This window comes from Psammomys obesus, unplaced genomic scaffold (assembly GCF_907164565.1).
Source record: "Psammomys obesus unplaced genomic scaffold, mPsaObe1.curated_primary_1811, whole genome shotgun sequence".
NCBI lineage: Eukaryota > Metazoa > Chordata > Mammalia > Rodentia > Muridae > Psammomys > Psammomys obesus.
The window spans coordinates 11,244,352-11,261,034 of NW_026596057.1; the positions used below are offsets into that span (position 1 = coordinate 11,244,352).

At 39.4% G+C, this 16,683-nt stretch overlaps 1 protein-coding gene across 1 annotated transcript in view; it reads left to right on the forward strand.

Moving 5' to 3' along the window:
* Pappa2 (pappalysin 2) overlaps positions 1–16,683 on the forward strand; it is a 237,996-nt gene that overhangs the window by 176,694 nt on the left and 44,619 nt on the right. Inside the window, exons 17-19 of the mRNA XM_055624540.1 lie at positions 3,757–3,925; positions 5,474–5,609; positions 7,029–7,138. Of these exons, the coding sequence (XP_055480515.1) occupies positions 3,757–3,925; positions 5,474–5,609; positions 7,029–7,138 (415 nt within the window). The remainder of the gene's footprint in view (positions 1–3,756; positions 3,926–5,473; positions 5,610–7,028; positions 7,139–16,683) is intronic.

A 16,683-nucleotide genomic window follows, 5' to 3' on the forward strand; every position in this document is an offset into this window, starting at 1 on the left:
TTTCCTGTAAAAGGCAACGCTTCTAACTTCCCATGCCCCACTGAGATGAAGAAAATACAGAGTGGATAGATTTGAGTGAAATGTGTTATGCAAAAGGTAGCAGAATGAGCTTTCAAAGAAGTCTTGTACTCTGGCTTGGGAAGGTTCCATCTGTATGGATTGGTTCAAGTGCCTACTGCCTTCATTCCTTAAAATGTGAATCCCTTCACACCATGACTGCAAAGGGTCTCTTAGCTCCTGACTTATACATGGTATCTGAAGGAAGTGGGCCATTAGGAGTAAAGGCATTTTTTTTTTCACAAATAATCCAATAAGAGTGAGAGCTCAGTCTGTAACAGAAAGCAATCAGGAGACAAGCAGAGACAGCTGTCACAAGTGAGAGATCAAGATTGTGCCACCAATCTTGTGAGTTGAGCTAACAGTCCTGTAGACTGAGCTGCTTAAACAACTAACTGGCATTTGTTACTCATAGTTCTCTGTGAGAGTATGGGTCCATCTCTTCTCTAAGAACATTCTTCTTTGTTTGTGAATGTTCTTTTTGCCATGTCCTCATAGGGAAGAGTGTAGACAAGACAGGCAAGGTTTTATGCACCTTCATCTCCGGGCTCTATTGCCATCATGAGGGTGCCATCTTACCTTCCCTCCTAATGCAATCATGTTGAGGAGTGTGGTTTTGCCACAAACTGGGGAGTTGGAGAGAGACAATTATTTTGTCTATAATAGTAACTAAATAAAGTAGAGTAGGTGGAATATTTTAGGCTTCAGTATCCCTCAGATAGGCCTTAGAAAGAAACCAAATTTCTTAGAACTAGAAATAACCTAAGGCATTCCAATTTTATGATATAATCGTGGTGTCTTTGGAATGTAACGAAATGGCCAGAAAGGCCCCATGGCACACAAGCTTCATACTATGACTCTGAAGATGAGGGCCATCAACTGTGAATCCAGAGGTAAGCAAGGTCATCAGATTGATGTACCTACCCCACAATACTTGGCCATGAGAAATGGGTTGGATGTGTTCGAAGCAGTCTGGGGGTGTGACCTAAACATTGTCATCTGATGTAGAGGTAGAGGAGCTGAAAAACAAGCAAACCAAAACCCAGGAGATGGACATTGTAATGGTTAACTGCGCTCTACTTTGCTGGATGAAGAAACACATAGACATTAATGAGGCACAGCTTTGCCTACATCTGCCAGTATGTACAGAGAAGCTTAACTGAGGAAAAAGACTGAGAAAAAGACACTCCCTGAATATGAATGGCACCATCCCAGGAGATGGAGGCTGGTATTGAATAAAAAGAGAAAAAGGAGAAAGCTAACTGAACACCAGCATTCCCCTTTCTTTGCTTCTTAATTTTTGGCAAAGTGTGCAAATAGCCTCCTGTTGCCACTGACAATGCTGGTCACATGTCTTTGCCTTCCCTGCCCTGATAGACTGGTTTTCTCTCAACTGCCAGTCAAACTCTTCCTCCTCTTTTGACATTGTTTTTTTGCCAGGTGCTTGGTCAGAAAAGGAACTAATACAGCCATGTAAATCCAGCTGCTTTCCAAAGGAAATGAAAGCATGGCAAAGGAGGATCCATGAACCTGGGAGAAGGGTAGGAACTCTTACAAAAGGACCCCAGTTGTCTAGGAAATGGGAATGCTATCTGCCTTCCCTCACAATGCCCAGTTCAGGACCCTCAATCTCACCTAGGTTGCTTCTCTTGCTACCGTACATCAATGTCCCTCTCTATGTTGCTGCTGGCTTGCCACACAGGTCCTGTCACATTGTGTGGGTACAATCCCAAACACCCAACCTCCTCCTTCCCAATCCAATTCATTCTGTCTACACTCACCTCTGAGGTTATTAAACTGGCAAGGAAATGCATGAACTCTACATTCTTGACTCATTCCTCACTCTGGGCAAGGAAAGGGAAGACTGTTTCCATGGTTGAACTATTTCAACCAACTCAGAGAAAAATACCACATGAAGTAAAAATATTATCACCCTGGCCAAGCACAAGTTTTCCTTTGTAACCTCACTGACATACAAGGATTGATCCTACACCCTTGCTTCCTTCCTGGGGTCAGTGGCATTGCTGTTGCTCTACCTTTGAGGAATGCCGGTTCACCAGAGACATAGGAAGGGTCTCAACTATGAAAGGTGGGACAAAGCAGGGATTCCCCTGCACGATTCAAACTCGACAGGGCAAAGGAAAAGTTAAAAGAAACTGAATTTAATAGGGGTATAAATAAGAGCCTCATTACAGTAAAATGAGGCAAACCCTTTACTAGAAAACAGTTTTGGAAGCCATCTTTAAGTATCATCTTTGTGGGGAAGAATCTGCATACTAAATAATACATAGCATGCGCTTTCATTTGCATAGATTTCCACAACTAACATATTCTAGTAAGATCTATGTGCTGCACGCCACCTTCTAAGGAGATATTATTAAAATATGTTATTCAATGTAAGGTCTTGGGAAGGGAGCTTAGCACCACAGTGAAGGCACTGTCCAGCTGTTAGTTAAAAGCATATATGGAATGGTGTATGTACCTTAATGTTAAAATGAGAACATGACACTAGAAAATGTCATTTCAGTGTTCACAGCATGAAGCACAAGCCTGTAATCCCAGGTAGCTGGGAAGTGTTGGTAAGAGGACCCAGGATTTCAGTGTCACCCATATGCTCAGAGGCCAGCTTGGATGACATGAGATCCAGTGTCATGTCACACACACACACACACACACACACACACACACACACACTTAATATCTCACACACACCCAAAAGAAAGAAAGCAGAAACCAATTTAAAGCTACCATCTAAGTGGTGGAGAGAGCCAGTGACCAAAAGATTATTTATATTTTGAATTAGAAGCTTATCTGTAACCACGAGTTTTGTGAATCAGAAGTGGATATGTTAAAACAGCCAAACTGGAAAGCACCTTCAGATTTCAGTGAGTCAGAGGGGAGTGGAATGGAATTTGCAGTAACAAGAACCCTGTGTTTTTGACTTCTGTCCATCTGAAGCAGCCTCTGGTCAGGGGCCATGTCTGGCCTGAGGTGGAGGGGCAGTTCTTCCAGGACACTTTTGAGTCATGCCTGCTCAAGGATCTGGTAAAAGGTATGAGCCTATTCTAAGGAAAAATGACCATGTAAACAAACAAAGCAGAGGTAGTGAGCTCATTGAAGAGATGGTCCTTTGAAGGTCAGGCAAGCCTCTCTTTCAGAACAATACAACCCTGAACTCTTTCTCCTCGTAGAAGCAATGAGTGTTAACAATTTTAGCAAATATATCACCACAGAACATGTGGTCTTCAAGTTATATCTGATTCATCAACTAAGTGTGTGACAACTCTGTGGTACGCTGAAGTTTATGACATCTTCCAGTGTACATAGATGTGAAACTTTGCCCATAAACAGCCTAGTTGCTGTGCTATTTGTCAGCTCTCTTGGGAGTAGCAAGTCAAATATACAAGTCCTCCTACCACTGCTAATCTATAAACACCAGTAGTTCCAACTTCGAACCAATTGCCCTGCTCTTTTAATTTCATTTATGTGTGTGTGTGTGTGTGGGGGGGGGAGTCAAAGAACAACTTTGAATGTCAGTTCTCTCCTTCCAGCATATAGTTTCCAGTGATTCAACTAGGACATCAGGATTGGAACCTTCACCCACAGAACCATGTCGCTGACTCGCTTTGCTAATTTTTTGTCACACATTTCTGAGGATCCAGTCTTTTCTTATGGGCTGTTTGTTTCATGTCTCATCAGCAAATTCCTGAAAATACAATGCCTGGATGATGGAACCTGGGAGCAAGGGAGCTGCGTCCCAGTGGTCTGTGAGCCTCCTCCTCCGGTCTTTGAAGGCATGTATGAATGTACTGATGGCTTCAAGCTGAACAGCCAGTGCGTACTCAACTGTAACCAGGAAAAGGAAAGGGTAAGGCAGACTCTGTGAACTTCATTCGCATGAGACTGTGGACTAATTAACCTGCATGACCATGGCCATGACAAGACTGCTCAGAAGAAATGATCTGAAGAAGCTAGCAGGCAGGTCAGAACAAGGCCAGGCTCTAATGAGGGGCAATAATATTATTCCATAGAGAGTTCCCAATAGTGTTGTTAATGCTTTCGACTGTTCCCTTTCAACTTCAAAGTTTCCATTGAGAAAAGGAGAAGAAGCCAATGCAGAGGGCAACCAGGTTCATTTAAAACTATCCTAGGATTCTGATTTGGCAATGCAATCAACTCTCCAGCTTCTACTGACCTCACTTGGGCAGGAATGCAGGAATGGTGGATTTTTTTCCTTTTATGTTTTGTTTGTTTGTTTGTTTGTTTCGGTAGAACAAGGTCCCCAACAAAAACATGGATTGTTGAGCAAAGCACATTAAAGTGCTGTTTGACTATTACCCTCTCTAGGATGCTGGCATAGGTCTGACCTGAAAACCACAGTCTTATCATGATTGTATGACTAAACTCAGTTTTATTTTTTTTAGACACTTTTCAAGTACTACACACACATACGTGAGACAGGAAGTCAAGTAGACTTTGGAGGCAAAGATCAATGGCCTTCACTGTTCTTTTGGCATGTTTTTAACTTAATGTCCAGTACTTCAAATTACACAGAGCAGAACAGATGTGAAAAGAATGGGTCACAAACTGAGATCCAAATTCATTAGGCATGCTTGTGTTAACCGGCTAGTTAAGATAGGATGGAGTTCACCAGACAGAGGCAGAGTTATTGACAGTTCTGTATTTCCTCTCTTGCATCTTATGTGTTTTAAGTTTCTCTGTGTTCCATCTAGGTAGAGTATACTTTGATTGTTTTGGTCAGTGGGGTGGGGCAGGGTGAGTCAAGAGTTACACCAGGCAGCAGGCATGTGGAGAAGGAAAATAGACTTCAAACAGGATTAAAAGCAGCAATAATATGTGTATTTCAGTAGAGCAAAAACAGACCTTTAGGAAAATTTATTAATTACTTTCACTATGCAAAACCCACCATGAAAATAATTCAACATTTGCCACAAGCAACGTTTGTGTGATCATATGGAAGAATCAGGGCAAAACAACACCATCTGGGGAAATTTTCTTAAAATAGCATAGAATACACAGCTCTGGTCAGTAGTTTATCATATCCTAATAGCTGAAGAAAAAGATACTGGTGGTAAGTTTCATGAGTGGAAAAATTGTTTCTGAGTCCTTCACTTAGAAGCAGCAAGAAGTTGTCTTGGGTTTCTTCTTCCTTCCTTCCTTCTTCCTTCCTTCCTTCCTTCCTTCCTTCCTTCCTTCCTTCCTTCCTTCCTTCCTTCCTTCCTTCCTTCCTTCCTTCCTTCCTTTTCTTCTTTCTCTTCTGCTTATTGTTCTAATTATCATTTAGTCCAAGTTCCAGAAGTTAAAGGACATTGTCATTTAATCAGACCACTTTCCCCTCCTTAAAATGAAATTGACAAAATAACAATAGTGGTGTTCTTTATCTTTGGTACTATAGGTTCCGATCCTCTGCACTGAAGACGGGCTGTGGACCCAGGAGTTCAAGCTGTGTGAAAACCTGCAAGGGGAATGCCCACCACCCACGTTAGAGCTGAACTCTGTGGAGTACAAGTGTGAACAGGGATATGGGATTGGTAAGAATGGGAATCTGCTTGTGTCAGCCACTTTGCTTTTGGACCAAGAGTGCATCCATCTGTGGCTGGATGTGTAGCTCTGGAAGGAAAGATAGAATGAGCCACTGTACCCATGTGATGCTGGGCTCCTGTATCACCTCTATTGTTAAGGAAAGGATTATTTGAGATGGAACTCACTCCTGTTGTTCTTCTGTCCTGTTATTCTCTACAGAGGACTGGGTTCCAGAGCCTGGGGGCAAGTGCTTATTCAAGTAATTGCAGTTAAAGTTGTTTGTGACCACAGATGACTTAGAATAAGGTTGACTCAACTTTACCCAAACTGGCCCTACAAATCGTAGAAAAGAGTTGCAATTTGTGGGAAGCCTTATGAGATTGCATCTAAATTCTGAATTACACAGGCCTGAAAATTTCTTAAGGGAGTCCAACCTGTGCAGTGTAAATGTGCACAATATAAATTAATGGGAAACCTCTGTCATTTTTTAATTGATTCTCCTCTGTGTTCCAAGCATTTGTGCTATGATGTCTTTTGATCGGGCTGGGATTATGAGTGAGCTCAGATGTCTCCTCAGTGGAGTTTCATGATTCTCACCCTCAAATTTTCTGATTTCTACCTAAAATATTATACATATATTGGCTCCTAAAAATGATGTAACTGAAAAATATTATTTACCTAAAGACATGAACAATATGAATGAAAAGAAAGTTAGAGAGATTATATAATTTATAGATGAGGAACCAGAGAACCCCAAGAATGAATTTTATTTGAATAGGCTTTGAGAAGGCACTTGGATCTCTTATGTAAACGAACAGAACAAGAATTTGCTTTGAGAGACCAAAATCTCTGCTTCTGGTTTTGGCTCTTTCCTCCTTTACTCAAATAGGTTTCTTGGTTGTTCGTGTCATGATCTTCAGTGTGCCAACTGAGAGGATAGGAGGGGCCCGGAGGAAACGTAGTAATCTCTTCACCACCAACACCAGCACATCCCTCACCTGCCCCAGCTAGTTAAGCTACAAGGTTACAGGTGCAGTAAATACAAGTTATTGGGTGGGAGAGCAAAATAATATTAGAAATGTTTAAAAGGCATCAGAGTTTGACTGGCTGAAACTGTGATTTGGGGATGTGGGAGTCTGCTAAACCAGGAATTGATCTCTTAATTGTTGAATGCCTCAGTGGTATATTGATTCCTAAGGAGAGGCTATGCTGGGCCAGGAAGAGGAAGTGACACATGGGAAAGGCAAAGAGTTAACTTGCCACGGTGGCTCTTGAGCACCTCATATGACAGTGTCCTCACAGATACAGAGGAGGCGATGTCAGCCCTGTCTGTAACTACTGTAATGTTATGTCTATAGTGTAGAAAGGAAGCTCTGAAAAAGACTGTGGCAAATTCACATCTCTGCTATAAATTTCCACTCGTTTAGGTGCAGTGTGTTCCCCATCATGTGTAACCCCCCCTAGTGACCCTGTCATACTACCAGAGAATGTGACTACTGACGCTTTGGAGCACTGGATGGAACCTATCAGAGTCCAGGTAAGGAAAGGGTCAGTTTTGTGTGTTGTGGTTATAAGGCTGCTGACCAATACTCAACTGGCAGGACATTACGTGAAAGAATTTGGAGGCTCCCCAAATATCCTGGTATCAAATATACATGTGGGTGATTCCCATGATCAATGACAAACTATCAAGACAAAGAAGAAGAAAAGTGACTTGGGGCGGGGTAGACCATTTAAAGGAAAAGAAAGAAGGCCCAAAGGCATGAACAACAGAGGAGAAAATGAATAATGGAAACGTTACAGGAAATATTAGGATAAACTGAGGAAATGTGTAAAGATAAAAGGAGGAAAGAGAAAGGCTAGATTAGAAAAGGTTCAAAAAAACTGCACACTGAGAGAAGATGGGAGGCAGACAGGGTAAGAAAAGAATTCACTCTCCCGAGTTTCATTCTCTTTCTAAACCCTGAAATCCTATCCCAGGTCCTCTGCTCTTTACACTTAATCAGCAAAATCTATTATGTCTCTGGCCTCCTCTCTAGCTCTCCCTTGACATCACTGCCTTCCAGAAGGCTCAATGGACTCTCTTTCTATTCTTGCACGCATCTCAGTCTCCATGTGAGGCAAATTGTCCTCCCTATCTCTTCTCAGAGCCTCTTCCAAACAATTTTTCATCCCTAGAATCTACAATACTTGAGACTAAAGCCAACAGAATAAAACATTCAACACCCTCAAAGCCACTTTCCTTTGAGCCTTAAGTTGCACACTGCTCCTGGTCGTGGACCACTCTAGCTCCCAGGACATAGACGCCCCAGATAACACCCCCATTAGAATGCTAGACCATTTTCACATCCATCATCTGATTCTTCTAAAACCTGTGTACTCGGATCTATCTCCTCTTTCCTCCAAGGCTCTATCTCTCACATGCTTTTCTTAGATCGTGAAGTTTTCAGTTGTGGCCTCCTCTTACCTATTTGGACACAACGACCTACATCTCAGGACCTTTGCCCTTGTGGCTCTTTCTGCACACAATGTTTCCCCAGACATGTGCATCGTGTGTGCCTCTACTTCTTTCAAAGTTTGACTCAATTGTTATAAAGCCATCTTTGGCTCTTCTGGCTAAAATTCTAGCTTAGTTTTCTGGTACGTTTCTTGATTTTATTTTCTTTTTCTCCTTGGAACTTACTAGCAGATATTATGTATTTTACTTGCTTATTTCAATGACTAGAATAAAATGAGGGATAATATCTCTTTTGTCCATTGTTATATACTTAGATTACAAGAGTTGTGCCTAGGAAATGCTAAGTGTTCAATAGCTATTTGTGAGATGAATTAAAAAGAAAAAAAGAAAAATCAAGAGCTAAATGGAGAATATTTTGTTGTGAGTTGTGGCTTCTTAGAATGAGGTGGATGAGATATGGCTGCTTTATTAGACAGTTCAATTATATCCTTGCAAGCCTCTTTCTATAAATTCACAAAAACATGGACTCTGGATCTATACGTTTTGTTTATAAATCATTCTTTACTTTCTTCTTTACCTCACTGGCTTGAGCCCTGATATGATATTTCCTGTTAATGACTGGATTGCTATTTGGGTCTGATTTTATTTTGATGTGCTATGTACTGATTTGAAGTTCAGAAACATTGCATAATGCAATTAGTAAATCTGTGGTTTTGGACATAAGTTGTCCAGATGTTTTATACTGAGGCATCAGGGAAGCACTACTTGTAAGCATAGATGCGAGCTGTGTAAGAGTGCCCACAGGTCCCAGAAGAGATCAGGGGACCCCCTGGAACTAGACTCACATATGCGAGCTGTCTGATGTGAGTGCTGGGAACTGAATTCTGGTCCTCTGTAAGAGCAGAACACATTTTTTTTAACTGCTGAGCTATCCATTCAGCCCTGAAAAAAAATTGTTTTTCTTATAAAGCTGAACCTACATACCTGAATTCTGCTAGTCATCAGCTGTATAGTATCAGACAATCTGTTCACTGTTCTTTCTCTCTATTCCTTCTTGTAAATGAAGAATATTTCTTTCTATGGATTATCTCAGAATCATAGGAGAACCCTACAGCTAGAATGAAAATTGATTGACTCCTAAGAATCTTTCTCAATCAGTTGTCAAGTAAGGAAGCTTACCTTCCTTGAGCCCATCTCTTATCATCTGTAGTGACACTTCCCTGCTTTTTATGATTAGGGAATATGTCTCCAGTCATAGTGTTCTGGAGCACAGTTGCAGTTAGAGGAACTCTTGCAATGTATGGCATATTGGTATGGAAAACGAAATAAAATAAATTAGCGTCTTCTGATAATCTAAGGGGAAAACAGAGATAATGTGAAAGGTGTATAAGACTAATTGATTTTTACCTTATAAGAACAATTTATTCTTAAAAAACATAATGGTCCTCCCCAATCAGTGGACTTGGAAAGGGACAGGGAGGAGATGAGGGAGGGAGGGAAGGATTGGGAGGGAATGAGGGAGCGGGATACAGCTGGGATACAGAGTTAATAAAATGTAACTAATAATAAAAAAGAAACAAAATTATACAGCAGTCAGAATTTCACAAGTTAAAAGCATAATTAACAATAGTTTATGTGTTTCTGAATTACAAATCAGGTTCCTTTACACCAAAATAAAATCAAACCAAATAACAATCCAATGGTTAACAGTAAGTACCACAGTGGAGCAAAGCAAGGTGTTAGAGAGGTTCTTTACTGATTGTCGGTTCTTCCATTAATGCTATATCAGGGAGCATGGCTTACAAAGCATTCAAGGGTGCATTTAGGAAATTCGAACGGTATTGTAAAAGATAAATAAGAAAAGCTCGATGGGCCTTATGAGAATGATGAAATGATCAGTGTATTATTCCTGGAGTCATCCATGATAAGACTACATTCCAGCCACTGACAGGTTCATGGATTCTGTCATTTCATGGCACTTGGAGGTTCGTGAGGGGTGTCATCTCTAACCTTGTCTTCATAAATAAGAAGAAATACTTCAAAGACCTAAGCAATTCTGTTAAGTAAAACCCGTATTTTGAGTAAAACCTTGTAACCCAAATTCACTATCTCGGAGGTTTTTCTGTATTGTACCCAGTCTTCAGCTTGGGTGTTCTTTCAAATCACTTGGGCAGTATATACATTATAGATAGTGTATCCTCCTAAAGGCTGTGATGCCTCAGAATGCATAAGAATATTTATTACATACATCCCAGAAATTCCACTGAGCACCTCAAGTGTAATAAGTCATTACCCTTACAAATAAGATAATCACAGCATAATTTCTTAAAGTTCTAAGAACACCTACTTTGAGTAGAGTTCATTTGTTTAGCAAATAATTGTTGCCTCTTTCATGGAACTCACTGCTGTCTATCATATTTCAAATCATTTTGCATCCAACAAGACTACAAAGAAAATAATTAAATTATATGCTTTTCAATTCTGCTTCAAATGACTTCATTCTTTTTAACAAGAGTGATAGCTCATTTTAAAAAACACTTGGTCTCCAAATGTCCATACATGATTAAGATTTTATATCATTACACATGTGTAATTATATATGTAAAGATATATAGACACACATACATATATATGTGATTTGAATCTCATCACTAATGAATAAGATCAGAAAGATTTTACTATTTATATTTTACATATACATTGCTAGGTAATCTCTTCAAAATTTCATAGTTGTGAAGCAGTGGAGAAAGTATTTAAGCAATGTTCTTGAATCCAAATTGTATGACAGTCTCTGTTTTATCACACCCATAGCAATCTTTTTTCCTTCTATCTGTCTGTTTGGAATAGTTTTACTGTCAAACAGAAAATAGGTCATTCTTTTCAATCACAAAACCCACCCATCATACATTTCCTTCCCTTATCATGACATCTAAAGAAAAACCATTTAAAGAGAGATATTTCCCTATAACATTACTTTTCTTTTTTTATGACAGACTTTGCTGTTTTGTTTTGCTTTTAGAGAACAGTGAAATATGGTTTTAGCTGTCTGTAGTTTATTTTTCCTTCTCTAGAGGGCCTATTGGTTTTTATTCTTGCAAATAATACCTGAATTTTAGAGTATTATTCATTTTATTAAAAGAATGATATCTTACGACCTACAATGTCTGGGGGTTTGATGACAAATACCTCCAAGGAACAACTGGCATCCAAACAGAAAGTAAGGTAGTAGATCTCAGAGTCTCTGTGTGCTCCCCTTCAAAGGAAGGAAATACTATTTATCTTGGAGTGTTCTTATGAAGTTGAGGAAAAACACACATGAAACACACAACATAGTAGATATCCTGGTAGATATTTCTTAAGTTTAAATGCTATTTGAACTTATTTAGTATAAATTTTACTCCTTCAAAATATCCTCCATCTCTGTAAAAACCGTAGCACCTAGTTCTATGGGACAAATACACACACACACACACACACACACACACACACACACACACACACACTGGCATTTTAGTTTTACAAGAACATGTTTTTTTGTGGGAGGCAGCAAGCCAGAGTCTGAAATTCCAAGATGGACCTTTGAGATGGTAGCCAGGCAGTGGGATCTGACAGAACAGGCAGGGTGCTTTGTGCTGAGTCAGTGCTAATACTGTAGTTCATGCCTAACACCCAGAAATGGCCTTCTGCCTGCTGTTTCCTGAAATCTGATTTCACTTCGCAATAGACCAAGGTCTCCAAGCTACTTGAGAGTATGGGACGAACTAATGCAGACAAAGAATACTTTGCTATTTTCAAGTCTTTCTGTTTTCTTCTCTTGATTTTTTTTCTTTTCCTTTGTCATGCTAATCCCAACTTCACATTGAGCACAGGGGGTTCTCAGAGTAGATAGACACCTCACTCTTCATCCAAGTGTCATTTTTTTTCTATGATTGTGGAGTGAACACGGTGGCTGTAGAAAAGCAAAGTGATAACTTCCAACAGCGCAAGGGCATCTATCATAGCCTCTCACTCCCGCATTATTTTGTCTCATAAATCCCTACTTCAGAGACCAAAGAAAATTTCCCCTTCTATTTTTAAAGTATGTGTTAATCAGGTACAAGTTAGTGAGACTTCCCCAAAACTACATTGGATACTTTTGGAAACACTTTAAGACTCCCTGAAATCCCTGTCAGCCTCCCAGCTCTTCAATAACCTCATGACATCAGACCCTGTCATTTTCATTTTGGTTTGCTTTCCAAACCAAAATTAATTAATTTGGTTTCCCAAACTAATCCTGAAAGGACTAGTAGTTTTCTTTTTTCTTTTTAATAAACAAAATAGTTTAAAGCAAAAGAGAAACAGGGTGGGGTGAGGATGGGGGCAGATGTTTTACTGTGCAGAAACTGTGACTTCTCAGCGTATAGTCATACCCTCCTTTCTTGGTATCACTGTTCCTCCATACCTAGCCTAACCCAGATGGACAGTCAATTCTGTTATTCTCATTCCTTTTCCTATAACGGAGTATATGCAAAATCCTTCCATATATGCAAATGCATGAATTTGACATTACTCGCTGATTTTTAAATGTTAATTCAGTTTTTAAAGTAGTTCAGACTGGCATGCCTCTTTAATCTGTGTAAGTTGCTAAAAGTGAGTAATATGTCTGTTGTACCCATGTTAGATACTAAATCCTTGAGAAAATATGGTCTGGTGTTCCTGTCCTATTTTTTATATTGACTTTCAAATAAGTGACACTTTATAAGCGCTGGCCAACTGCTAAGTGCAATACTACCTTGCTCCCCTACCCCCCCCCCCCCGTTCTTTTGCATCTTCTGGCCTGTGAAAGTCATCTGTCCCATAATCACAGGCCTTATCTGTAAAAATAAACATTGATAAAAAGACAGTTGCAAATGCTTTTCAAAACCATGCATATTGGAGCTTCAAAAAGGAAGTGAATCACTGTGACTAGATTGTTTTTTGATGGTACAATGATGTGTCACTGAGACGATGTGCAGAACAATGCTATGCTTTATTGCTTTATTCGGGGTCATGTACATATGTAGCAATGAGAAAATTGTCACAAACCTGGGTGGTGGCAGAATCTGTAGCCTGATATAATTAGCAGTCCATTTTGCCAATTAACTTCCTGAATTAAAAACAACAACAACAACAAAAACAAACTGGGCAATTTTCTGTTATAGCCTAAGGCTGGCAAAGTGTTGGTCTTTTCATGTTCAAGAAGAAATCACTAAGCAATAGCATTCATACAGCTTTATGATCATTGGAAGATTCCTTAATGATCCCACCCAAATATCCCTGTCTGCTTCCCTTTTGTTTTCTCATTTTTTTTGTTCTTTTTCCTTTTTGTTTTTTTTTTTTTATTATTTCATTGGATTTCAAATGTCCCAACACTGAGAAAAACTGCCAGCTATTTGTTTTTTTAATGTAAAACGTAGACTTTTTTTTTTTTTTTTCTTTTGGAAAGCTTGAATCTACTCCTTGGTGCACCATTGTTCACTATCGGCTCATCTGAGAAGCTGATAGCATAGGCTGTTAATAGCATAAGAGTTGAGAGTAAGACTTGTAGTGCATGTTAGTGAATAGAAATAGTAGGAAATTCAGAATAGGTGTTGCCAATAGAGAGAAAGAAAGGATAGTTATGTTGGAGGGATCTATATTGATTTGTGCCCTGGAAACAACATAATTTTAAAAGACCTAGTGAAGCAGAAAAAATTTCTCTATTATTCTGCATAGATTAACCATATGAATAATATATAATATGTAATATAATATGAAATATATAATATGTAATATGTAATATATAATATATAAATTTATAATGCACATTTGAAATTTGCCTAAAGTATTCCAGAAAGTAAGAAAATCAAATTCGTGTCTTCCAGGAGCGATTACTTACCTGTTTGACTCACTGTTTTCTTCCTGATTCACTTCCTTCTTGCCTCTCCAGCATGCATGATTTTGAAAAACTTTGCAATTGTGTTGTTATCAATGACCAGTAATTCTATTCGTATAAGATAAGCTTATCTTTATAGATAAGGGTTGTGTTTGTAGGATGGGTGACATTCCCAGGCCAGAAGAGGTAGAAAAATGAGAACCCAGTATTACATTTAGCAGTTGGTCAGTGTTTAGGAGGTGAAAAGGACGGGAAGAACAGCCCGTTTTTTGTTTTTTGTTTTTTTTTTTCAAGGATTTGGCATCTAGGATGGGTACAGCAGATGTACTATCCATTTAGCAACTTACACAGAGATTAAAGGGGTATGCCAGTCTGAACTATTCTGAAAACTGAATTAACATTTAAAAATCAGTGAGTTTTGTCAATCTCACTATTACAAATTTGTCTTACATTTGCATATATGAAAGGATTTTAAATATACTTAGTTATAGCAAAAGGAATGAGAATAGCAGACTTGACTATCGGTGTAGGTTAGGTTAAATAATTTAAAGGTGCACCCAAGCAATGGAATACTATGCATTCAACATCCTAGAAACTATACAAAAAGTGCAGTTAAGACTGTTTGCCAAACAATACTAATTACAATTAAAATACAAATTAAAAGGGTTATAGCAGTCAATAAACAGTTTGAGAAAATAACACACCACATGAATGTACATGTACATGTTCAGGGTATATCTGAAGAAAAAAAAAGCTAGAAATAGGAAGGAAGAAGTCAGTCAAGGGGACAGAAGGAGAGGTAGACACCTGGAGGCTAACACAAACTTTGATATGCTGACAGCTGCCACAGGTATATGTAAATAGAGACCCATATGTCCTCCTTTTTCAGGGGAAAGAGAAATGACTCCTTTTGGCAGATGGGAATTCATTTCACAAATTTCTGAGGAATCCTGCTTTATCTAACCTCCAAAAGCCCTTCTATAGTCCAGCTTAAGCTATTTCTGGGCATATGTTCTGCCTGAGACCTAACATTCCAGGCTTTTGTTGGCAATAAGCTATGACTCATCTCTTCTGTCACTGCTTCACAGCTGGGAGTGGGGAGTGACATCATGGTGGTCCAGGAAGTCTGGGAATGGGAGAGGAGTCAGGCAATGACAGGACACTTGTGGAAAGTTCCTCAAAAGCATTTGCTATGCTCACCCAACCTGAAGAGACAAGAATCATCCACATTGGCTGAACTGATTAACACGAGGGACTATTTTCCATCAGCTTTCAGAAGTCCGGGGCTTGCTGGTTTTGCAGGACCACCTGGGCCCTAGCTAGGCAAACAGATTTGGGCACAGTTTGCAGGGTCACAGTTGAATCCTGGATGGTGTCTGTCAGATGAGTACATCTGCTGGAGAGATACAGACTAGAGACGGTATTAGCATGATCACTGTCTGTAATCTTTGCTGAAATCCACATTGTAGGAAAGTAGTAACAAGTGTCTGCAAACAGTTGGAGTAGACTCATGTCTTTGAGCTGCAACAAAATGAAGCCCGAGACATTACCAATATAACAGGCATAAACATTCATTTGTAATGGGACAGAAATTTCTTGGCAGGAAAGAGAACAACAGGGAAGAAGATCTTCAGGGCCCAAAAGATGGTTTTGGGTAAAAGCAAGCACACTCTTCCCTCTCTCCATAGGACTAGGCAGATATGGATTAGACAGAGATGTTTCTAGTACAATGAGAAGCACATTTAAATCTATATTTAGAAAACCACTGAAGGAAATTTACAGTTTTGTGCCTGTAACAATAATAATAGCCATTGCTTTGCCAAAGCTAGATTAATAACTCCCCGGAACTCCATTTATCAATGTTAAACCTTGAATTTTTGAAGTCTTGACATCATATGTATCATCTGTAAGGCTCATTTTTCACGTACTTTAAATCACTCCCTCAGACCTTCACAACGTGCATTTACACACCTTAAATCATTTTTCTTAGCCTTTAGCAAGATCCACACAACTTTAAACTATTTCTCTTTCATTTAGAAACATCTAATAATTTACCATGAAGTATAGGTGGTCGATTATTGAGAGCGGTCATTGACAAGCAAGTTCTTTTAAAAGGGGCAATAGTATAAAAAGCAAGTTTTCAGTCAGTAAGAGTAGTATGATAGCTTGAGCTTGTTGTCATTGAACCTAGTGTGCAAGTTCGTCTTTTCCAGCAGGTGGCCTACCAAATCTGGAAAAATGGTGAGGCCTGCTTGTACATTTGCTGTCTCAACAGCAGACATGCCAGGAAGGTAAACCTGTCTGTGAGTTTACCCATCTCAGCAGGAGACCTAGTAGCTCTAGGGAAAGCAAGGTCTGAGTTTTACTTTTAAAACCAATTCAGGATGACAGGTAATTGTGTCTCAGCCTCAGAGCCTGAGACTCTTAGGCTCAGAGTTGAACCTAAAAGACTCAACTCAGGTAATTGAAACATTTTCTTTTTTCAAGTTTCTAAATTAGTATAATCAGCAAGCAATGTGTTCATCCTTTGCACCCAGAGTTACTATGAAGCCAGACTATTTGGAAAGCAAAAGCAGACTCTGTAGCTTTCACAGAAATCCGAAAAGACTAAATCTGAGTAGGAAGTTTAAAACCAAGTGGCCGCTGTATCAATTAAAACAGAGACATACCTGCTACCTGGACAGCCAGCCTGGAATCCTCCATGGTGATCTCAAAGGCCTCCTTGGGGGCA